General features: G+C 42.4%; 2 protein-coding genes across 4 annotated transcripts in view; one reads left to right on the top strand and one right to left on the bottom strand.

The window, feature by feature from the left end:
* FBXW8 (F-box and WD repeat domain containing 8) overlaps window positions 1-4,442 on the top strand; it is a 235,416-nt gene extending 230,974 nt beyond the window's left edge. The window contains exon 12 of the transcript XR_012227014.1: window positions 3,857-4,442. The gene's annotated coding sequence lies outside the window, so the exon portion shown is untranslated. The remainder of the gene's footprint in view (window positions 1-3,856) is intronic.
* Window positions 1-24,616, bottom strand: part of TESC (tescalcin) — a 75,291-nt gene that overhangs the window by 26,570 nt on the left and 24,105 nt on the right. For all 3 annotated transcript variants that reach the window (XM_073561193.1, XM_073561278.1, XM_073561114.1), the window contains exon 2: window positions 2,623-2,692. In XM_073561193.1, coding sequence (XP_073417294.1) covers window positions 2,623-2,692 — 70 coding nt within the window. The remainder of the gene's footprint in view (window positions 1-2,622; window positions 2,693-24,616) is intronic.

The following is a 24,616-nucleotide window of genomic DNA, read 5'->3' as shown; positions in this document are numbered from 1 at the left end:
GATAGAGACATAGGGCAGGATGGATACAATGGACACAGATGGGGCAAGATCATGGGGCAGGATCATGAGACAGATGGGGTAGTATGGGGAGATCATATGGGGCAGGATGGATATGATGGAGACAGATGGGGCAGGATCATGGGGCAGGATTGTGGGACAGATGGGGCAGGATCATGGGACACATGGGGCATTATGTGGAGATCATATGTGGGAAGAATGAATACTCATGAGGGCAGGATGCGAGAACATATGGGGCCAGGATGGGAGAACATATGGCTGGAGCCAGGAATGAGATATATGGGGTCCAGGATGGGGGATATTATTACCATAGGAACTAATTAAGGGATATTATTACTGCAGTGATGTATTTTTTTATTTTTTGAGGATACTGTTTTAAATGGGGGGGAAGTCCTGTTACTGTGTACAGCGACACTATGTCGCCTTTTTTTCTTCATCTGGTGTAGTGTAGAAGTTGGGAAAAAATTAAGTAATGTGTTCTGCAAGCGGAGCTCTAGATAACTGCAGAGACGAGCCCTGGCTGGAAGAAATGATGGTGGTCTGCGCTGGATGAAGATGAAAAGCAAAGATGAAGGACTTCACCTAGAGACATTACTGGTGAGTCACTGTGTTACCTGTACACTGACAGTATACACTGTATACTATATACAGAGGTCCTGTGTACAATGTCACCAGTGATCACTGTATTACCTTTACATTGACAATATATACAGAGGTCCTGTGTATATTGCCACTGGTAATCACTGTATTACCTGTACGCTATACACTTTATACAGAGCTCCTGTGTATAATGTCACTGGTGATCCCTGTATTACCTTTACACTGACAGTATATACAGAGCTCCTGTGTATAATTGTCACTGGTGATCCCTGTGTTACTTGTAAACTGACACTAAATATAGAGCTCATGTGTACAATGTAACCGGTGATCACTGTATTACTTGTACTCTGGCACTATATACAGCGCTCTTGTGTATAATGTCAACTGTGATCACTGTATTACCTGTACATAGACACTGCATACTAACTACAGATCTCCTGTGTATAATGGCACTTATGGTGATAGTACTGTGTTTTTTATTAATGATCAGTATTGTAGCATTCAGTCACTATGTGGTGGTAATATGTGGTCCGGCCATGGTGTGACGGTACTTGTTCCTTGCATGTTATATTATTCAGTCACTGTGTGGTGGTACAATGTTGTCTGCCATGGTGTGGCAGTATTTGTTCCTTGTATGTGCTATTATTTGGTCACTGTGGTGGTAATATGTGGTCTGGACATGGTGTGGCGGCATTTGTTCCTTGTATGTGGTATTATAGGTCACTATGTGGTGGCAATATGGTGTCTGGTCATGGTGCGGTGGTATTTGTCTCTTGTATGTGATATCTTTGGTCATTTTAAAAATTGAAAAATAAAAATATGCCTAAATTGTATTGCATATTTTAACAAAAGTTTAATAGGTTAGAGTAGAGTAGGGCCCGGCCAAAAGAGTCTACCTTGTTGTGGTGGAAGAGTAAAAAAAATCTTTTGGCCAAAACAAAAGCTGCTGGCTATATGTGTGATCTGGGAATGGGAACTGTTAATGTGTGATTGGTGAGAAGTGGAGTTTTTCCAAGAGAGAGCGGTGGGACTGTGGACAGTTCAAGCGGTGGAGGCGGGGCTGGTATGGAGCCTGGGTGGAGTCTAAAAGGGGTCCCGAAAATTTTCCCAGTATGGGGCCCCAAAATTCCTAGTGGCAGCTCTGTTAATCGGCAGGTTTGTATAAACCAGGGTTTCACAAGTGGCAGCTTGGGGGTCACATGCTGCCCTTGATGCCTTTTTGTGTAGCTTTCAACTGTCTAGTCACAGACATGCCCGACAGGGTCTGGTACCTGCTGATATGATTTTCCATGTTAATGAGTAGAGGAGTGGCAGGTAGCACCATAGGGTTCAGTAACAAATAATGGTCTGCTGTGTGGCCATGTCTATGACCAATACCATGTCATCATCAAGCTAAGGAGTAGATGAAGTGAAGCAGTGACCATATATGAGTTCTGCCATAACCATTGTAGTTTATGGGAGAAGGGAAACCCTCGACTTGAACACCTCATAAACTACAATGGAGAAAGCGGAATCCATGTTCTCTTACTTTCTGGATTTTTAAAGGCAGAGAAAAGGTCCTGTATCCTCCTGAGAGGTGGGAGTCCTATGAATGGAATCTGCTCCCTATAAGATATTTATGTATATGATGTTTTATTGCAGCCCATCAGGTTGGTCCAATCTGGCAATGTGGCCTTTAATCCAAAAAGGGATGTGTGTCCTTGGTATAAATGGATCCAAACATCCAGTAATGTTACAACTGTTTACTGTTTACCTCACTTTATCAGTAGGTAACTGGTGTCATGTCACCATACCACACTTACCTGATGAAAAAAGACAGGTGTGATGTCACAGCAATTTCCTAATTATATACATTTACGAATATGTTACTTATCTTTACATACTAAGGAAATTCTACATAAAAAATGGAGAAGTTCCATACATACGACTACATTATTTCCCAGACACAGAATATACAGTAAAGTACACTTCACTTTAGGATTTGAGGCAAACCCCTGGTTGTACCTGAGGACAGGCTTGTCTCCTGTTAGGTAGATGAAGCGCTTGTGTAGATGTTCAATTTGCTCTGCAGAGACTGAAAAGACAAAATCAGAAGAATAATGGTTTAATTCAGCCCTCACAGTCAAGCTTTTAGCTTGTATTGTGTCATGAGTTTCCTTGGCATCGGCAGAACCAGTATGTCACCATTTTACAATTTCTCATATCAGCTGTAGGAGATGCTCAGCAGGGATTTACATCAGTAATGGCACTGCTGGCACGCCGCCCACGTCTAATACAATGCCCAAACATTACTTGGCAAGTACCCAAAAGAAGTCCCTAGAAAAGAAAGTATCCAAATCATTTGTCTATTAAATACAGAAGAAAAATGTTAATCAATTTAGCTACAGTATAAGGAATGTCAATACAGTATATATCCACTATTACATAGACCTGATCTGAAAGCACCCCAAAATGTTAACATATTTGTTAAAAGGGTCTTTACTGTGACCCCTAACAATCACTGCTAAAACCTAGCAATATCTGTTCAAATTTCCTGCAGCGCCGAGATATTGTCCAGTTACAGCATATTGATGACCTATTCGCAAGATGGGTCATCAATATGAGATCAGTGGGGGACCGACACAAGGAAACTCCACCAATCAGTGGTTACTTGTGCCGGGGGATGCTGGATGTCTAAACTTGGTCAGAGCTGCATAGCTCAGCTCTATTAAATGTGTAGCAGTTGCTGCCATGCACAGCAGAACTACTCAGAAGAACAGGAGTGGACCTCCAGTACTCAGCAGCAGCTACTACACATTGAATGGAGCTGCACTTTACAGCTTTGATGAAAATGTATGCATCCGGTACAATACAGCTAATGGGTGAGAGGGCAGTTGTTGGACCCCCCAATGATCTCATATTCAATATGCTGTGACACAACAACCACTTTAAGGATTACTTAATGCCTACTGAAATCAATAGGATTTCTGAAGAATGCAAGTCATGATAGGTCTTCCACAACATTCTCCTTTGGAAGACAACTGATTATGGTGTACCCTCTTCTACATGATAATAATAGTAATAACAATAATTTTGCTGAAGCTTTACTATATGCTGACTGCTACAGCTGATAGTTAAGAAGAGAGCAGCTTTTATTTCACAGCTCCTCTCTCATCTTTCCTGACTCCTTTCTAGTAGTATCTGACACTGAGCAACATAATTAGAACTAACTGTAGTTGTACTACTTATATTTCCCCAGGACCGAAATACATACACCTAGCAGTTGTTTATATGACTGCAAAAAGACTGTGAATGGAAATAAGACCTCTACGTAGTGTACATGTACAGCTCTGGCAAGAATTAAGAGACCAGCACATCAAAACCCTGTCATGGGCAGCCCATTCTCCAGGCCTGAACCCCATTGATAACCTCTGGAATGTAATCAAGAGGATGATGGATTGTCACAAGCTATCAAACAAAGAAGACCTGCTTACATTTTTGTGCCAGAAGCAGAGTAAGACTGGTGGCAAGCATGCCAAGACGCATGAAATATGTTTTTAAAAATCATGGTTATTCCACAAAATATTGATTTCAGAACTCTTCCTGAGCTAAAACATTAGCATTGCTGTTTCTAAATGATTATGAACTTATTTCTTAGCATTATTTGAGGTCTAAAAGCACTGGGTTTTTGTTTTTTTTTTAATTTTGATCATTTCTCCTTTTCAGAAAAAAAAAATTATTGCTTGGAAATTCAGAGACATGTTGTCAGAAGTTTGTAGACTAAAAGAACAATTTACATTTTACTCAAAAATATACCTATAAAGAGAAAAATCAGACAAACTGAACATTTGGAAGTGGTCTCTTAATTTTGGCAAGAGCTGTATATTTTCTATCCTTAAAGGGGTTGTCCAGTCCAAATCGATAAGTCTGCAGTCACTCTGTGTGACTGCAGACTTATGAATCCCACCAGTGCATGCACTATGTGCTGTGGGGATTTGCTGCTTTCTAACATGGGATCGGAGGGTATGTATAAGCGATAAATATTCCCAGCCAGTAAATATTCCCGGCCTCATTTCCATACACTTGTATGGAGCGAGGCCGCGCCCTCTAGTCGGATGAGCCCACTGGATGGCAGTATCACTAGATGGGGAGCGGCCTCACTCAATACAAGTATATAGGGCAAGGCCCGACTGGGAGTATGTGTAACGCATACATACCCTCTATTCCCTGGTCAGAAACCGACGAATCCTCACAGTACACATTGCGTACACTGGGGGGATTCATAAGTTTGCAGTCACACAGAGTTTGCGGTCATAGCTGTTGCTCTCTATACACAGAACGGTAAATGAAGCCACACTGGCACCGCCCCTGTGACTGAAACCAGGACACTAACAGGTAGAATAATGTTAATTTCTTCCCACCATCGGGGGTGTAAGTGCAGCTGCTGGGCAGCTTCAAAACGCTATTAACCTGAAGATGAACACCATATCTGCAGGCTAATAGTGTTTTTTCACATGATAGGTTCACTTTAAACTGAACCTGCCAGGTTTCCAAGCACTGATGAACTGCCACTATTAAGTCATAAAACCTTTTTTCTGCATTAAAATTATGTATTTCATTTACCAAATGCATGCACCTATTTGTGCAAAATCAGATAATATACCATCTCAGACAATATGCAAATTAATGTGGACTAGTCGGGGGGGGGTGTTTATTAACCTGGCCAAATCCTGGCCCAATAACTTCAATCATGACAGTGTGATTGAAGTTACCTACACTGCTGCTGTCCTCTCGTCAGCCCCTGAATTATCTCACAGGACAACGTCTAGGGTGCTGGAACCTGTGAAGTGGAGCCAGGTGTACTGTCCCTGGCTTTATCAGCACACTGTGCGCTCCTCGGAGGCAGTGCTCCACTGCACGCTCCTCGGAGGCAGTGCTCCACTACATAAGACACGGCACCTAAGATGCCCTGCGTAAGCGCAAGTGTTTAGGGGCGAACAGAGGATGTGGGCAGCATAGGAAATTTCAATCACGCCCATAGGGGAGTAGTTGTAGCTCCTGGGGGAGGATTAGTCTATGTTAATTTGAATATGTTATGCAGCAGTATATAAATTGATTTTGCACTTTTATTTGCATTTATAAAGAAGTATAATAGCTCAAAAGCAACTTGAACGCAGGAATAAGATTGTGCAACAAAATGGTGGTGGTTTAACAGTGTTTGCAGACCTGACCGGTTTCCTGTAACATTTTGAATATAGAGGATAACTCACTGAATTATGAATTTTTCTGGGGCAATGAAACAAGCTATCTAGGTCACTTATGCTGTAGAAAACTCTGCAATGTTATGTTTTGTATTCTATCCACATTCTGCCGCTCATTTTATATCATATGAAAAGGAATCGTAATAAAAGCAGGAACAATAGTGACCGGATCCGGCTGGCATATTGAGGTCACCATCTTCTGATGCTCACACCATGTGAAATGTTGTAGTTATCCAGTGCAGTAAGGCTCCTGCTAAGGGCAGATGATGTTAAATAAAATGTTCAAGTTCTATAGCTACAGGAAAATGTCATTCAGGGATGTACGGAACAGATATGGAGATATGGGACATCGCTGTCACTGGTGGGGAGGAAATGGTGAGCAATACTACAGACTATAAAAAAAAAAAAAGAGAACTCGACCATGTCTTACTGTAAGGTTATAGACTAGAACTTTTCCAAACTTTGATGCCCTGTACTCAGGAAACACAACGATGCATTTCGATATTGCGAGACATGAATGTAACTCAGTGACCATTCATCTGGAACACAGCGCAGCTTCCACTGACCACACTAGCACTGCTCAGTTAGGAAAAACTAGATTATATACTGTACATAAATTGTTTAATTGCCTAAAATACTCTTAATATTGGTATAAATGTATAGACAAAATGGAAAAATCTGGGTTGGACGCCAAAATCTGGGGGGGGGGGGTTTGACCTGTAACGACAGTTTGGAAAGTTTCCATGTGTGGAGTTATCTGGGAAGGCTCACACAAGAGTGCTAAAATGTGCTAATCCCTCAAGGCATATCAAAAGGGTCATACATTACAAGGCCATACAAGTTCTATTTTAAGTCTCAGCACTGAAATGAATTTACCCATAGTTTTTAAAGTGACCATCTGGTTTTCCATAAATCTCTAATGTCACAGAGACAATTCAGAAGACTTAATCTGAGTTTAATGAACAAGCATTGCCCAAAAACGCTGTAGTAAAGCAGTGAGGAGGCCCTTCTGATAGGCCAAAAGTTGTTTGCTTTCTTTCTAAATAGGGTCACTTTTAGTGTTCTGTTTTGTTAAATTGGGCATCATTACATGTACAAAGTAAAATAGATTCTATTCCAGAATAGATTTGAATAAAGAGTAGGTTCTTTTCAAATTTGTCAAACTTGATGGGAAAATTAGCACCACTGTATGTAATTCTAATTTACTAGTCAAAGAATGGCGTCAGCTAGCATTTCAAAATTATTATTATAATAATAAGTATTTAGATAAAAACACAAAATGAAGATGTAGCATGGTAAAAGGACCGGCCTTCTCACAGAAACCTGAAAATATCACATTGAATAATACAACTATGATAATGATTCAATATTGTACACTTGTGGGATAACAATGCTATCAGAAACTTCTGGAAAGATGTGGGGCAGAAACTAAAACAGTGGGGTATTGAAGCAATTCAGGGTTTCAGAGAAAAACATATCAGGATACAATAGCGAAACCAGGGTTTGATTCATGTTGGCGGTGGTTTGGGCAGCTTGAAACAAGTAATAGGCTCCCTATAAAAGTTCTTCGTGAACCCACCATGACACCCAACCCCCACCTCTTCTCTCCCCACTTAGGCTATTGTTAAGTTGTTATCTGAAAAAAGATTCATGTTGAGACCTTGTGTCTCCCCTACATATATGAACTAATCCCTACTATTGGGACCATTATTTTTGCATTTTCTCCTATATGTAATTCCATAGATCTGTTTCTCAGTGTTATCCTGAAATGACTAAAGAATAATTAAACATATATATATCACATGGGTAAAGACCACATACCACAGAAGTGTGGCTAGTGATTAGTACATAGTGTTACATAATATGTCCCAATGATAGTGACAAGCCCTCCAGGCCTCTAGTGACCATCCAAAATAAGCAATGTAATGACATAATGCCGATCCCTGTGCAGTGCAGCATATAAGACAAATCCAGTCCAAGAGCATATCAGTGAGGTCAAATGGGCCGCCCAATGTAAATACATATAGAAAAGAATAAAAATTCAGGATTACCCATTGCAGTGCACAGTAACAGAAAATGCTCCAAAGCTAATATGAAACACATGGTGGAGTATTTTCTGCCATTGAGCACTGACATTACTGAGATCCACTTAGATTGTATTTACCTTATATGTTGTCCCGGGGCATCCATTATTTAATTACTTTCTTTTTGATGTTCATTGGAGGCCAGGTGGGTTTGTGCAATATCATTGTGGTAAGTGGCATATGGTTACTTTCAAGATACATTTAGGCCGGGGTCACACTTGCGAGTGTGATGCGAGAAACTCCCGCGAGTCTCTCGCATCAATACCTGGCACTGCCACGGGCACTTGGGACCGGAGTGTGCGGCTACATAGAAATACATGCAGCTGCACACTCCGGTGCCAGGTATTGATGCGCGAGTTTCTCGCATCACTCGCAAGTATGACATCGGCCTTAGAGGTTTTTCTGAATAGGTGACCAGCCCATTTCCAACATCACCGTATTACAATTTCAAGGCTATGTTCACACTTTGCTTTTTTGCTGCGCATTTCTAATGCAAATTTTAAGTAGCATTTTACATTACCAGGAAAAGCTATGATGTTTCAGAAATCTCATGCACACACTGTTAGGGTTGCGGATCGCACTAAATATAAAATATAGGAAAGTGCGATCGCAACCCGGGGTCCACCGTGCAGAGATGGTAAGCTGCTGCTCAGTAATGGAGTACTAGCTGAACACCACCGGGTTAACCACTGACCCGGTGTATACAGGAGCGTTACTTCACAGAGTCACTAACCAGTCTAGCTTAGAGCTGGAAAGGGCAATATCTGTGCACAGCACCGCTCTGACGGACGCCGTAGTATATGCGGTAACGTGGTACCTTGTGCTAAATGGCACACTCTGGCGCTAGCATGTATGAGGAGCTAGGAGCACTGCGGTGCTAGGCAGTGCCATAACTCGGCGCTGACTCTGACTCTACAACCCTATCTCATGCACAACCAAGGGAGGGAGTCATAATGAGTCAGTCACCTGTCACAAGCGTCCATCACCATACACACACTTAGCCATTAGAGTCTATACTAGCGCATGGCCAAGCGGCCATATGAGCCCTTTATAGCAGCGTCCTTCCGGGACCTTTCTGAAGGTCCAATCCGAGCTGCTTGAGGACCTGAGCATGTTACCTCCGACCTCCAATGAGAGGTCATCCCACGGGCATGCTCAGTAGGCTGCAAAAAGGACTTAGCCTCCGGAGCTGCTCGCTGCTGACCAGTGCAGATTGCTAAAGCTGAACCAGAGGTGGCCAGAGCAACCATCCTGACTGCACTAGCTTGAGCAAGACATCGGGATCGACACCTTTGCTGAGCAGCCTCCTCTGCGGTCGGGAGTGAACGGGAGACCGCAGAAGGCAAGGTTCGGGATTCCTCCTGTGCAGAGGCAGGAACCTGATGCCTAACACACCCCTTGGTTTTTTTTCCTCACTGAACTGGAAAACTGCTGCATTTTTTAAAGAAGCAGAATGTCACGTCTTTCAGAAATTTTGCAGCGTTTTTTCACCCACAGAAAGCAACGGGTAAACGCAATGATGCTGCAAAAAACACAAATATCAGGTTTTGGTGCAAAAATCTAAGGAAGTTGCATCATGTTTTTTTTGTTTTTTTTGGGGGGGGGCACTATACTTTATGAACATGCACAGGAGACAATGAAAGCGCAGCTTCTTTAAGAGAGCAGATTTTGCCTACAGAAAGACATGCAGCAAAAACACAACGTGTGAACATAGCCTAATGTGTGTTTTAATCTATGCTTAAATAAATAACAATTGTACATTATTAACATTTGTGGGGTGTGGATGCTGCTTGACATGTGACAGCTCCGACACTGTCATCTGAAATGATAACCGTTCTGCAAATATGAACAGAGCCTAATCAGGCTAATCCAATGGCAAATACTGGAGAGGAAGATAATTCTTATATTGAAGATTGTGATCTACTCTGAAATGGTAATCAGGGACCCAGTTTAAGAGTTCTCTTCATAATGAATCCAAACGGATCAGATTTTCCCTTGACTTTGGTTGTTGGTACACTATATGGATGAAAGTATTATCACTGAATCACTGAATTCAGCTTTTTCATTCAGTCCTATTGTCGCAGATGTATAAAATCTGACCCCCTCGCCATTCAGTCTGCTTTTGCATACATTTGTGAAAAATGGTACCCGAAGAGGACACTGCGTTCCAGTGTGGACTTGTAATAGGAAGCGAACAAGAAATTTGTAAATAGGAAGTTACTGTACCTTTGCTCAATAAATTCTTTCTCTCCCAAATATTCCAAGATTAACCAACCATGAGTGGTCTTAATGAAAAGTAGAAGCATTAAAGGAGTTGTCCCACAAACAAAGCACATTTTAAATCAATAGATCTTTGAATAATAATAAGTTACACAGTTGGATGTATTAAAAAATGTTCCTGTGCTGAGATAATCTTATAAATGTGCCCCTGCTCTGTAATGTGTAATGGCCGTGTCTGACCGTGCAGGAACATGGTCTGAACGTACCACAGCTCCTAAGTTCATCCTTTTAGATCACTTAAAGTTACAGAATGGCGATGCCAAGTGCTGAGTTGTGCAGTCCATAAAAGTAGCCAACCCCACACCCTGCTGACTCAATATTATAGAATTTAGGTTTTCCTTGTTGAACAGCTTTGCACAAAACTTACATCACTAACCACAATGCCAAGGACTGGAGGGAGTAGTGTAGAAAGCACTAATGGTCTCTCGCCTCTTGATGCAAATTCCTATCCCTGACAGCATTCTGTTTATAAGCCATATGATATATTATGATTATTATAATACAGTGCCTTAGTGTATATTGGATAATGTATAAAGCTTCTAGTGTTAAGTGCAAAAGAGTCAATGATTCTTTAGAGCTAGATTCCTAAGAGGCGATACGGAAAATTGACTTTTATGTGTAGATGTTGATAAGGTGATACAGACAACATTAAAAAACTCATGAATAAAGATGGCCAGCCTTCAGGTGCGCATTACTATAAAATAGCAACAAGAAGTCATCACATCAATGCCTGGAGGTTACAAGTCTACCTGAGTTGACCACAGTCAATAACTCTTTTCTCCTTACATTACTTTTTTATAATGAGTTGCGTCTACTACTCCTATCAAATATTTTCAGTTTTACTAGTAATATGCTGCATTTATACAATTACTCTCATATGAAGATGTCTAATAATAAAGTATTTTAGTACCTATTTTATGTTTTGTAGCATGGTATGCATAGCTTGTCCAAAAATATGGCTTATTCCCAACTCAGAAAGTGACAGAATATATAAATGAGGATCTCCACCAAGTAACGTGGAAATTATACAAAATTCCATATACATGAACCGGACTGTGTCAAAGTTTTTCACAAAAGCACTGGTGCTTGAAATTAGATTACAATTTTAGGGGGATCATTAATTTTTTACTTTCAGGCTAATTTTTAGTTGCCATATATTTTACATATGCTATCACCTACTAAAGTATTCCCAGATGTGTGGGGCAAGGAAGATTGTATTGGAAGTTGCCATATAAAGAGACTGCAGAAAGAATAGGATTGGGTTTAATGTGACTGCCATGTTGCAAATATTCAAAATTGAAAGTCAAATGAACTTGTAACTGTTTAAAGCGATTCTGATGTAAGCAAATAGCCACTACAGAGAAGAAGAGGACTTCAACTCTAATAATAATAATCTTTATTTATATACTGCCAACGTATTCTGCAGCGCTTTACCATTTAACAGTTCATATTCAACAGTAATAGGTAGCAGTTAAATGGGATATAATACCGTAATTAATGCAAACATAATGACGACCTTGCCCGTAAGAGCTTACAATCTACAATGAGGTGGGGGTGAAAGCTAGTACCACCTTTTAGATGTAGGAATCCTAAATAGCCAATAGCGACCAAATAAAGAGCCTTGCGACATGACTTATGATAAAGAAGTCAAACCAGATACTCCATCTGTATACATTTGTATCAGGGTGTTGGCCTCTCATAGGTAAAAAGCAGAAAAATGGATCTGGTTGGGTGAGAGACTTCTAACTGTGGTTGTAAGGGAGAACGCTTCTTCTGTTGGAGAGTGCCAAGCTGGTGTAAGGAGACTTATAGGTCATGCAATGCTCCCCATGACAATTTACATATGCTTACAGCCTCTTCGGAGAGGAAGAGGACAAAAACTCTAGTACCACCTATTGGAAGTAGCAATCCTAAAAGTGAACATATATCTAAAGCCGATAAAAATCCACATAAGGTCACAATGACAGCACTACACCTGACTAGAGATGAGTAAACTCATCTGAACAACCCCAGCCTAGGTCTAGGTCAGTGCTTTAGGCTGAGTGAATGTCCTGAATATTCTAGGTTCTCCAGCACAGCATTTGATTTGCCGGCCTTGTGTGATGTCACCTGTTCATTGTGTTACGCAGAACTGATGTCTCTACGGTCAATTTAATCATAAGCCGAGCCTGGAATCCCAGAGGATAGGGAAATTTGCACAGCTTCTGTCCACAGCCAGAGAGCACTGACCTGGACCGTGGACTGAGAGCACAGACTTGGACCGCGGACTGAGAACACAGACCTGGACTGAGAGCACAGACCTGGATCGTGGACTGAGGACTGTGGACTGAGAGTGTAAGGAGGAAGACCAGGCTGCAGGTGCCTGCATCATGCTCGGTCCGGAACTGCTGAGGCTGCGTCCCATGTTGCCCAGGGGAAAGAATAGGGGACAGGACAGGCCCCATGACCCAGGAAGAGGGGGTGTGACTAAGACAGGCAGTGAGGAGAAAGCGCACGAAGAAACAGAGTTTCCTGCTGGCAGCAAGGGCAGAAGTAGGTGTGCGGCGCGCTCCACAGTATGATAGACAGCGCAGGGCAGAACTGCGGCAGAGCTTTCACGTACGGGCCACTGAGCTAGTTAGAGCGCCGAGTGCCCTGCTAAGCAGCGTGCAACGCTCGCGCGAAGAAGTGAGGGCCCAGTGCAGAACCCTAAGGTGCATCCCCCATTGCTGACAGAAGCACAGCCGCACCCGTGTGGGACAGAGACTACTGCAGCATTCCTCACTTTGGCTGGCACATAGAGTGTGACGCTAGTCACTTCTCACGGCCAAGCCGTGAGTCGGAGTGGTCAAGGAGTCCAAGGTCAGAAGCCAGAAGGGTACGTCATAAACAGAAGGAAGAGACAAAACCGTAGTCAGTTAACGTTCCGAGGTCAGAGTACCGGGAGGTTAACGGATCAGAACTGAAGGGGATAAACAGGCGGAAGGTCAGAACAAAGTTCAAAGTGACAGTGATCTGGGAGAAGCTGCTCAATTAAGTAGGCATTGCAATTACCCGGAATAGTGAATACCTGAGACAGCCAACACCTCCCAGTCACAGATTGGCTAGTCGAGCTGTCAATCAACACACTGACAACTCAGCCCGCCCCTGTACCAGATTGGATGGCCATGCTGTCCATCAGAGTACTGACAGCTTCAGCATGCCCCTGTACTGGATTGGATGGCCGAGCTGTCAGTAACTGCATCCCAGACACCCTGAGGGGTGGAACCGTGACAGTACCCCATCTTCTAGGGGGTGCCACCGAATCCCCAGGCTTCCCAGGAAATTTTAAATGGATGGCCTTGACTAACCGATCGGCCTTCACATCTCGAGCAGGGACCCAGGATCTCTCCTCTGGTCCATATCCCCTCCAGTAGATGAGGTACTGGAGGGAATTACAGACCCTCCGAGAATCCACAACCGTCTGAACCTCATACTCCAGGCCACCGTCTACTAAAAGCCGAGGAGGCGGGGATGAAGGAGACAATGCAGAAGGGACATACTCCTTTAATAGGGATTTATGGAATACGTTAGGGATGCGAAAGGATGGAGGAAGCTTTAATCTAAATGCCACAGGATTGACCACCTCCAGGATCTCATATGGACCAATGAACTTTTGACCCAACTTCGCTGACGGCACTTTAATTAAAGTTCCTAGATGATAACCAAACCTTATCCCCAATCTTAAAAACAGGACCCACCGAAAGTCTTCTATCAGCCTTTCGCTTTTGGCGAATCTGAGCAGTCCCAATATTCTTCTGAACCTCCCTCCAGACATCCCCAAGTCTCTGTACGGCGACCTCCACCCCAGGGCATTCAGAACTGATCCCAGAAAATTCACCAAAATGGGGATGAAAACCATAATTACAGAAGAATGGTGAGGTTACGGTAGACTAATTTACTTGACTGTTAAAAGCAAACTCAGCTAGAGGTAAAAACAAAGACCAGTCCTCTGGTTGCACTGCTACAAAGCACCTTAAAATTTGTTCCAAAGATTTATTTGACCTCTCAGTCTGACCATTGGTTTCAGGTTGATAAGCAGATGAAAATGAAAAGTCAATCTCTAGTTTACTGCAAACAAAAGCTCTCCAAAATTTATAGACAAATTGTACTCCCCTATCAGACACAATGTTCAGAGGGATCCCATGTAGCCTTACAATATGAGAAATAAACAACCTGGAGAGTGTCTATGCATTAGGTAATCCTGACAAAGGGACAGGTAGTGGCAGGCTTATGGACTATGGGCTCAGCGGGTAAAAGCAGAGACCGCCCGCTGCCGCCAGAAGACGGATTGTTAACTTTGAACCTCATCTGAGGATCCTACACTGACCATTGCCGGTACTACCCCCATCGGACTGTGGACTGAGGACCCCATCGGGAGCTACGATAAGTGTTGTTTGAAACATAGACTGTCCCACTCGTTTTGCTTATTTTATTTAACCCTTGTTGTTCCAATAGCTCTCTGCTACTCCTATCAACTCCCTGCGAGGAGATTACTTTAACTTTTGCTGTTAAAAGAATGAATAGTATTGTTATACCGTACTGCTCTGCAATCCCTCTGCACTGCATCCATTTAACCTGCTCACATTAGCACAGACCTGGACCTTGGACTGAGAGCGAAGATCTGGATCGTGAACTGAGAGCACAGACCTTGATTGTGGACTGAGAGGACAGAGCTGGACTGTGGACTGAGAGCATAGACCTGGACTGTGGACTGAGAGCACAGACCTGGACTGTGGACTGAGAGCACAGACCTGGACTGTGGACTAAGAGCACAGACCTGGACTGTGGACTAAGCACAGACCTGGACTGTGGCCTAAGAGCACAGACATGGACTGAGGCCTGAGAGCACAGACCTGGATTGTGGACTGAGAGCACAGACCTGGACTGTGGACTGAGAGCATAGACCTGGACTGTGGACTGAGAGCATAGACCTGGACAGTGGACTGAGAGCACAGACCTGGACCGTGGACTAAGAGCGAAGACCTGGATCATAGACTGAGAGCACAGACTTGGATCGTGGACTGAGGGGACAGACCTGGACTGTGGACTGAGAGCACAGATGTGGATTGTGGACTGAGAGCACAGACCTGGACTGTGAGAACAGACCTGGACTGTGAACTGAGAGGACAGACCAGAATTGTGGACTGAGCACAGACCTGGACCGTAGACTGAGAGCACAGACCTGGAGATTGTGGACCGAGAGCACAGACCTGGACTGTGGACTGAGAGGACAAACCTGGATTGTGGACTGAGAGCACAGACCTGGATTGTGGACTGAGAGGACAAACCTGGATTGTGGACTGAGAGCACAGATCTGGATTGTGGACTGAGAGCACAGACCTGGATTATGGACTGAGAGCACAAATCTGAACTGGATCGAGGACCACAAAGTGATCAGCTCACCTCTACACGAGACAGAACAGAACCGAATAAGACAGGATCTCACAGAGAGATTATAAATCTATTATCACAGCTTTCATACACAATAACTGTGGAGTCTCTTATTCAGTCCTCTACATCCAGAGTTTTGATTTAGAATTATGGGAAGCTCACCACAGATGGATGCAGATTGACCAATAAGACAAACTGCAATTGTATGTATTGTCAATTGTAATGTGGTCACAATCTAACATCATTGAAGCATTCAGGGCTTTACATAATTGCCCCATTGTTGTGTGTGGTTTTATCTCTGGACAATATACTTCATTTAGACCTCCAGGACTCAAGTTCTGCATTTAGAGCACTGAGGAAGTGTCACTCACTTTTCATATAAGAGTCTCTTGTACTGAACAATGCCGACATTTAGGATGTGCAGTATGTCAGGATTCCTGGTCACAGATTGACATTCTAGATTTATAAATAGTATTGTGGAGGGCCACATGCTATGAGGACTCATATGTAACAATGGGAGGCTGATGGTAAATGCAATAATTACACTACTGTAGACATATTTTAAAATAAAATGCATGGATTGTAAGTGAAGAAAATGCATGGTATTATAGGTATAATGGCGCAGTCACACACCAAAAGTAACTGACGTTAAATGTTATTCATGTGCTCTGTAGATCCCTAACCCCTTTTACCAATTGAAGTATTACATTGTATCAATTCCATTACATTCTGCTAGTTTCTATCACAGACCTTTTTTGTATCCATCACAGAGCTGTTGATGGACAGTAAAGATGAAATATTTATATCTGACCACCACCATGTTTTTTCCCCTTTGGGGCAGACTTTCCTCTGGAACAATAGGAGTATTGTTGTAAGATTTATCCCCATTGTTTTCAGCCATGTCCTCTCCTGTTCTTTCTTAGCAAACCTGGTGGACATTTTCTGTAATTCATATCACTAAATTCAGTGTCACCAATTTCACATTGCATTCATACAGTAGAGGAAACTGCCCATTTCCACAGGTTAAATTAAACTGTTCCAATGCTCTGGACATTATAGATTATACCTCTAGACATAGTATTTGGCGCACATGTTACATTCTGTCTGAAGATCAATAAAGCCTCAGCTCGCTCAATATCTCTTCCTGATACGTTACGTATATTTATTTGCTCTTACCATAAACTGAGGTTTGGAATCAAACAACCACAGAAGTTAAAGACAGATACTTTACTGAAAACAGAAAGCAAAATCAGATTAGACCTGGGGTGGGCAATTCATTTTCCCAAGGGGTCACATGAGAAACTGTGACTATTGTGGAGGGAAGAACAAATAGGACGTAATTCTGCTCATTAATATTATTATAATTATTTCATAAATTTTCAACACTTAATGTTGAACATAACTAAATAGGCTAACTCATTGCTACGTGTTACAATGGGGCTTATTGTGACATGTATTCTTATTTGTACCAGCTAATCAAAACCATATCATTTACTGCTTTTTATCAAACTGTAAAAATAATGCTGCTCCTGGTACTCATACACAGTATGATGGCCCCATAATTCCCCTGCACAGTATGATGGCCCCCACAAGTACAGAATAAAAATGAATCTTTCACCAATAAGCTCCTTTGGTCTGTACAACATGTGCAATGAAACTGCACAACAGGCACAATCTAGTGATTCAGAAGCACAGGCTGAATGGTGGAAGAGGGAGCCATTGGTCCCCTTCTCCACCATTGTACTTAACTGTATTTGGTGTTGATAAGTGACCGGGAGAAAGTAGCATCAGTAGTAGAGGGGGCTGGCTGACTGGCGCCTTTCAACTGTGAAGCCAGTCACCGATCGCTGTCTATGCATCTGCCACAACAGAGAAGGGAAGCGATCTTTGCTTCTGCATTAAAACCATCTTTTATATAATTAGTCCTTTATGTGGTCAGACTAGCGATGTGACTTTATTTAGCTTTACTGCAGCTACCTGGCACTGGGTACTATAGTTGTAAATATTAATGACTAACACCCCTGAGTGCATTTTTATCAGATCTGTCCAATCTGAGTTCACTTGAGGTTATGAAAAGAGGTATTCATTACATATTAAGTTTATTAAAAATTAAAAATGAATTTCCATTACCGAAGTATGTTGGAGACACTGGGTCATTTTTAATTATCTATTTTTTTTTTTTTGCTTCCGTCCCAAAAGAAACTTAATTCAATGTTTATACATTCCAAAGTCTGTGCTGTTTTTTTTAATCTTTTTATGGATATCTCCAGGGAAAGATGATTTCCCACAATCATTTTCCAGAGCCAATACCCAACTTTTGACCTTCTCATGTCTTCCAGCACAAATCTTTTCCTACAAAGCACAGAATCAATGTTTTGTGAACACTTAAAGGGTATTCAGCAGGTTTTCGCTATGTAATCTGAAGACAGCAGGAGATAGAGGCTGAAACACAGAGTTCAGGGATGTGTCATTTGTCAAAGGGTGCGCTGTGTTTTTTACTGACTGTGAAGGATTTATCACTAAGAGATTAAAGCCCCTGTTACACATAGCGATATCGCTAGCAATATCGCTGTAACGTCACCGATTTTGTGACGTAGCAGCGATATTGCTAGCGATATCGTTATGTCTAATACTTGCCTCCGACCGGCTCCCCCGCTGCTCATCGCTGGTCGCGCGAGAACGTCCTGGACCATTTCTCGTCGGGCGCTTCCTGCTGGGCTTCCTGTGGCGCCAACGAGCGACGCGTGGACGCGGGCAGGAGGACGTCAGGATCGCCGCATCTGACAGGTAAGTAGTGACCCCTGACCGCTGCTATGTCGCTGGTGAGATCTGCCTGTGTGGCAGCTCACTAGCGACCACTTAGCGATGCACCAGCGATCCATATCGTTGTCGGGATCGCTGGTGCATCGCTAAGTGTAACGGTACCCTAACATTGCTGGACTAGTCCGGGAAATAAGCAGCTCAATGTCTATGGACTTTGTATATAAACTCATGAGCAAAAAAGTAACAATGTTTTGAACTTTTAACTTTCAGGCTCCATATCTCACATCCACTTCTGCTTTCACTGTGAGACTACAATCATTTTATAGAAAATCATCTTGGCTATCTCATATATAACTATGAGTTGCAACTATTTAGCATATGATTAATTATGCAGATTCTTGTCATGTCACTGCATTGTTACTGTTTGCTCCTGGTGGTGGAAAACTATTTTTCTTCCTGAACACTTCAAAACACAACCTGTTCTCATATTCCCTAATAGCTCAGTGTGTTCTAAAGTTGATTTCCAAGCAAAATATCACTAGTTGGAATCAAGGAGCAGCCATGAAGATTTCCCAAGAAAAGAGAAACAGCATCATCCAGCTCATTGACAGTGGTCTCTCAGCCAAGAAAACTGGCAAACTGCATCATGTGAGAGCCATGACAGTTGGAAGAAAACAAAATGAAGTCCATCCATCCATTCAGAAGCCAGAAGGTAACATAGTAACATAGTTATTAAGGTTGAAGGAAGACTTTAAGTCCATCTAGTTCAACCCATATCCTATCCTAACTTGCCCTAACATGTTGATCCAGAGGAAGGCAAAAAAAACCCATGTGGCAAACAGTGAGCTTCACAAAAAAATTCCTTCCCGACTCCACATATGGCAATCAGACTAGCTCCCTGGATCAACGCAATATTAAGGAAACTAGTGTATACAGTATACCCTGTAATATTATACTTTTCAAGAAAGGCATCCAGGCCCTTCTTAAATTTTAGTAGGGAATCACTCATTACAACATCATATGGCAGAGAGTTCCATAGTCTCACTGCTCTTACATTAAAGAATCCGTGTCTGTGAGTATGCTTAAACCTTCTTTTCTCCAGACGTAGAGGATGCCCCCTTGTCCCCGTCACAGGTCTAAGAGTAAAAAGATCATTAGGTGGACGTCCAGCCAAAATATTGGAGTCGACAAGTCGATTCACCACAAGGTCTGTTAGTTCTAGGGCGACAAACACGGCAGTGGAAGTGGCTCTTATGCTTCGTAATAGTGAGAGATCACAGATGTCCAAGCAAGCACCGTGTGACGCACATTACCAAGTCTGTAATGGTGGCCCGATAAAAGGTGAAGAAGCATCGATTTTAAAATCGTCACAAGAAGCGGTGGCTCAAGTTTGCAAAACAGCACGAAAAGTGGCCTGTAGATTGGAAACAGTGATTTGGAGGGATGAGAAAAAAGTCAATAGGCTAGGCTCTGATGGGTGCAAATGGGTCTGAAGGAAATAAGGGAAAACAGAGCGAGGAATTGAAGGACTGTTAAGTTCGGTGGAGAAACCCTGATGATATGGGGTTGTTTCACAGCCAAATGTGTTGCATACTTGACCAGGATTGATGGTGGTCTCAATACTGAGTTATATGTAAGTATGCTTACGTCGTACTCTCAAGTACTATGGTTATGAAAAGGACGGCATAGTGTTCCAGCAGGACAACGACCCGAAACATACGTCGTGATTGACAAATAAATGGTTCAATGATTATAAAGTAGAGGTGCTGGATTGGCCCTCGCTGTCCCCAGACCTCAACCCAATCGAATACTTGTCAGTTGAGTTGAAGAGAAAGCTGTATAAATAAATACCCAAGTGAGTAAACCAGTATGCACCAACTTTGGGATCGAGAAGAGACCTGGGATCAGATTTTGGTTGGGACATGTTTGAAGCTGATAGAGAGCATGTCCAGATGGATTCAGGCAGTGTTAAAAGCTAAAGGTGAATTTACAAAATACTAAAAATTAAAATTTAGATTTTTAGGAGCAAACCAGTAACATTGCAGTAAGATTACAAGAATCTGCATAACTAATCATATGCTAAACAGTTGCAAGTCAAATTTATGAGATAGCAAAGATGATTGTCTATAAAATGATGGCAATCTCACGTGAGATATGGAGTCTGAAAGTTTAAAACATTGTTACCCTTTTGCTCATCAGTGTGGGGAGCCTTGTGTGGGCGGGGACAGCTTTCTCAGCTCTGCTTCATTCTAAATCTAAAAGCTCTGATTGTGTTAGAACGCTGCACCGAGTAAACTTAGTGATACATTGTTGAATTCAGCTTCTCTTTGCCTATATCAGGCTGCTCTAAGATGAGGTAGCGAAAAACATGCTGACAGATTCCCTTTAACCCCTTCACCCCCAAGGGTGGTTTGCACGTTCATGACCGGGCCAATTTTTACAATTCTGACCACTTTACCTTTATGAGGTCATAACTCTGGAACGCTTCCATGGATCCCAGTGATTCTGACATTGCTTTCTCGTGACATATTGTACTTCATGTTAGTGGTAAAATTTCATTCAAATAACTTGCGTTTATTTGTGAGAGAAACGGAAATTTGGCGAAAATTTTGAAAATTTCGCAATTTTCCAACTTTGAATTTTTATGCCCTTAAATCACAGAGATATGGCACCCAAAAAACTTGATAACTAACATTTCCCACATGTTTACTTTACATCAGCACAATTTTGGAACCAAAATTTTTTTTTGTTAGGAAGTTATAAGGGTTAAAAGTTGACCAGCGATTTCTCATTTTTACAACACCATTTTATTTTTACGGACCACATCACATTTGAAGCCACTTTGAGGGGTCTATATGATAGAAAATACCCAAAAGTGACACCATTCTAAAAACTGCACCCCTTAAGGTGCTCAAAACCACATTCAAGAAGTTTATTAACCCTTTAGGTGCGTCACAGGAATTTTTTTGAATATTTAAAAAAAAAAAATGAACATCTAACTTTTTTTCACAAAAAAAGTACTTCAGGTTCAATTTTTTTTATTTTACCAAGGGTAACAGGAGAAATTGGACTGCAAAAGTTATTGTGCAATTTGTCCTGAGTACGCTGATACCTGATATGTGGGGGAGAACGACTGTTTCGGCGCATGGCAGAGCTCAGAATGGAAGGAGCGCCGTTTGACTTTTTCAATGCAAAATTGTCTGGAATTCAGATCGGACGCCATGTCACGTTTGGAGAGTCCCTGATGTACCTAAACAGTGGAAACCCCCTACAAGTGACCCCATTTTGGAAACTAGACCCCATAAGGAACTTATCTAGATGTGTGGTGAGAACTTTGAACCCCCAAGGGCTTCACAGAAGTTTATAACATAAAGCCGTACAATTAAAAAATCATATTTTTTCCACAAAAATGATCGTTTCACCCTCAATTCTTATTTTTCCAAGGGTAACAGGACCCTAAAAGTTATTGTGCAATTTGTCCTGAGTACGCTGATACCCCACATGTGGGGGTAAACCACTATTTGGGCGCATGGCAGAGCTCGGAAGGGAAGCAGCGCCATTTGACGTTTTTGGCTGGAATTGAGATCCGACACCATGTCGCGATTGGAAAACCCCTGATGTACCAAAACAGTGGAAACCCCCCACAAATGACACCATTTTGGAAACTAGACCCCCTAAGGAACTTATCTAGATGTGTGGTGAGAACTTTGAACCCCCAAGGGCTTCACAGAAGTTTATAACATAAAGCCGTACAATTAAAAAATCATATTTTTTCCACAAAAATGATCTTTTCACCCTCAATTCTTATTTTTCCAAGGGTAACAGGACCCTAAAAGTTATTGTGCAATTTGTCCTGAGTACGCTGATACCCCACATGTGGGGGTAAACCACTATTTGGGCACATGGCAGAGCTCGGAAGGGAAGCAGCGCCATTTGACGTTTTTGGCTGGAATTGAGATCGGACACCATGTCGCGATTGGAAAACCCCTGATGTACCTAAACAGTGGAAACCCCCCACAAATTACACCATTTTGTAAACTAGACCCCCTAAGGAACTTATCTAGATGTGAGGTGAGCACTTTGAACCCCCAAGGGCTTCACAGAAGTTTATAATGCCCGGGCATGAAAATAAAAAAATCGTATTTTTTCCACAAACATGATCAATTAGTCCCCAATTTTTTTATTTTCCCAAGGGTAACAGGAGAAATTGAACCCCAAAAGTTGTTGTCCAATTTGTCCTGAGTACGCTGATGCCCCATATGTGGGAGAAAACTACTGTATGGACACACGTCGGGGCTCGGAAGGGAAGTAGTGACGTTTTGGAATGCAGACTTTGATTGAATGGTCTGCGGGTGTCATGTTGCCTTTGGAGAGCCCCTAATGTACCTAAACAGTGGAAACCCCCCACAAATGACCCTATTTTGAAAACTAGACCCCCTAAGGAACTTATCTAGATGTGAGGTGAGCACTTTGAACCCCCAAGGGCTTCACAGAAGTTTATAATGCCCGGGCATGAAAATAAGAAAATCTTATTTTTTCCACAAACATGATCAATTAGTCCCCAATTTTTTTATTTTCCCAAGGGTAACAGGAGAAATTGAACCCCAAAAGTTGTTGTCCAATTTGTCCTGAGTACGCTGACGCCCCATATGTGGGAGAAAACTACTGTATGGACACACGTCGGGGCTCGGAAGGGAAGTAGTGACGTTTTGGAATGCAGACTTTGAGGGAATGTTCTGCGGGTGTCATGTTGCATTTGGAGAGCCCCTAATGTAACTAAACAGTGGAAACCCCCCACAAATGACCCCATTTTGGATACGAGACCCCCTAAGGAACTTATCTAGATGTGTGGTGAGCACTTTGAACCCCCAAGGGCTTCACAGAAGTTTATAATGCCCGGGCATGAAAATAAAAAAATCGTATTTTTTCCACAAACATGATCAATTAGTCCCCAATTTTTTTATTTTCCCAAGGGTAACAGGAGAAATTGAACCCCAAAAGTTGTTGTCCAATTTGTCCTGAGTACGCTGATGCCCCATATGTGGGAGAAAACTACTGTATGGACACACGTCGGGGCTCGGAAGGGAAGTAGTGACGTTTTGGAATGCAGACTTTGATTGAATGGTCTGCGGGTGTCATGTTGCCTTTGGAGAGCCCCTAATGTACCTAAACAGTGGAAACCCCCCACAAATGACCCTATTTTGAAAACTAGACCCCCTAAGGAACTTATCTAGATGTGAGGTGAGCACTTTGAACCCCCAAGGGCTTCACAGAAGTTTATAATGCCCGGGCATGAAAATAAGAAAATCTTATTTTTTCCACAAACATGATCAATTAGTCCCCAATTTTTTTATTTTCCCAAGGGTAACAGGAGAAATTGAACCCCAAAAGTTGTTGTCCAATTTGTCCTGAGTACGCTGACGCCCCATATGTGGGAGAAAACTACTGTATGGACACACGTCGGGGCTCGGAAGGGAAGTAGTGACGTTTTGGAATGCAGACTTTGAGGGAATGTTCTGCGGGTGTCATGTTGCATTTGGAGAGCCCCTAATGTAACTAAACAGTGGAAACCCCCCACAAATGACCCCATTTTGGATACGAGACCCCCTAAGGAACTTATCTAGATGTGTGGTGAGCACTTTGAACCCCCAAGGGCTTCACAGAAGTTTATAATGCCCGGGCATGAAAATAAAAAAATCGTATTTTTTCCACAAACATGATCAATTAGTCCCCAATTTTTTCATTTTCCCAAGGGTAACAGGAGAAATTGGACCCCAAAAGTTGTTGTCCAATTTGTCATGAGTACGCTGACACCCCATATGTGGGAGAAAACTACTGTATGGACACACGTCGGGGCTCGGAAGGGAAGTAGTGACGTTTTGGAATGCAGACTTTGATGGAATGGTCTGCGGGTGTCATGTGCATTTGGAGAGCCCCTGATGTTCCTAAACTATTGAAACTCCCCACAAGTGACCCCATTTTGGACACTAGACCCCCCACGGAACTTATCTAGATGTGTGGTGAGCACTTTGAACCCCCAAGTGCTTCACAGAATTTTATAACGCTCGGACGTGAAAATAAAAAAATCATTTTTTTCCACAAAAATGATATTTTTGCCCCCAATTTTTTATTTTCCTAAGGGTAACAGGAGAAATTGGACCCCAAAAATTGTTTTGCAATTTGTCCTGAGTAGGCTGATACCCTACATGTGGGGGTAAA

This window comes from Dendrobates tinctorius, unplaced genomic scaffold, assembly GCF_039654945.1.
Source record: "Dendrobates tinctorius isolate UK_male_01 unplaced genomic scaffold, ASM3965494v1 ptg000003l, whole genome shotgun sequence".
Lineage (NCBI taxonomy): Eukaryota > Metazoa > Chordata > Amphibia > Anura > Dendrobatidae > Dendrobates > Dendrobates tinctorius.
This window is presented reverse-complemented; position numbering and strand designations above follow the sequence as displayed.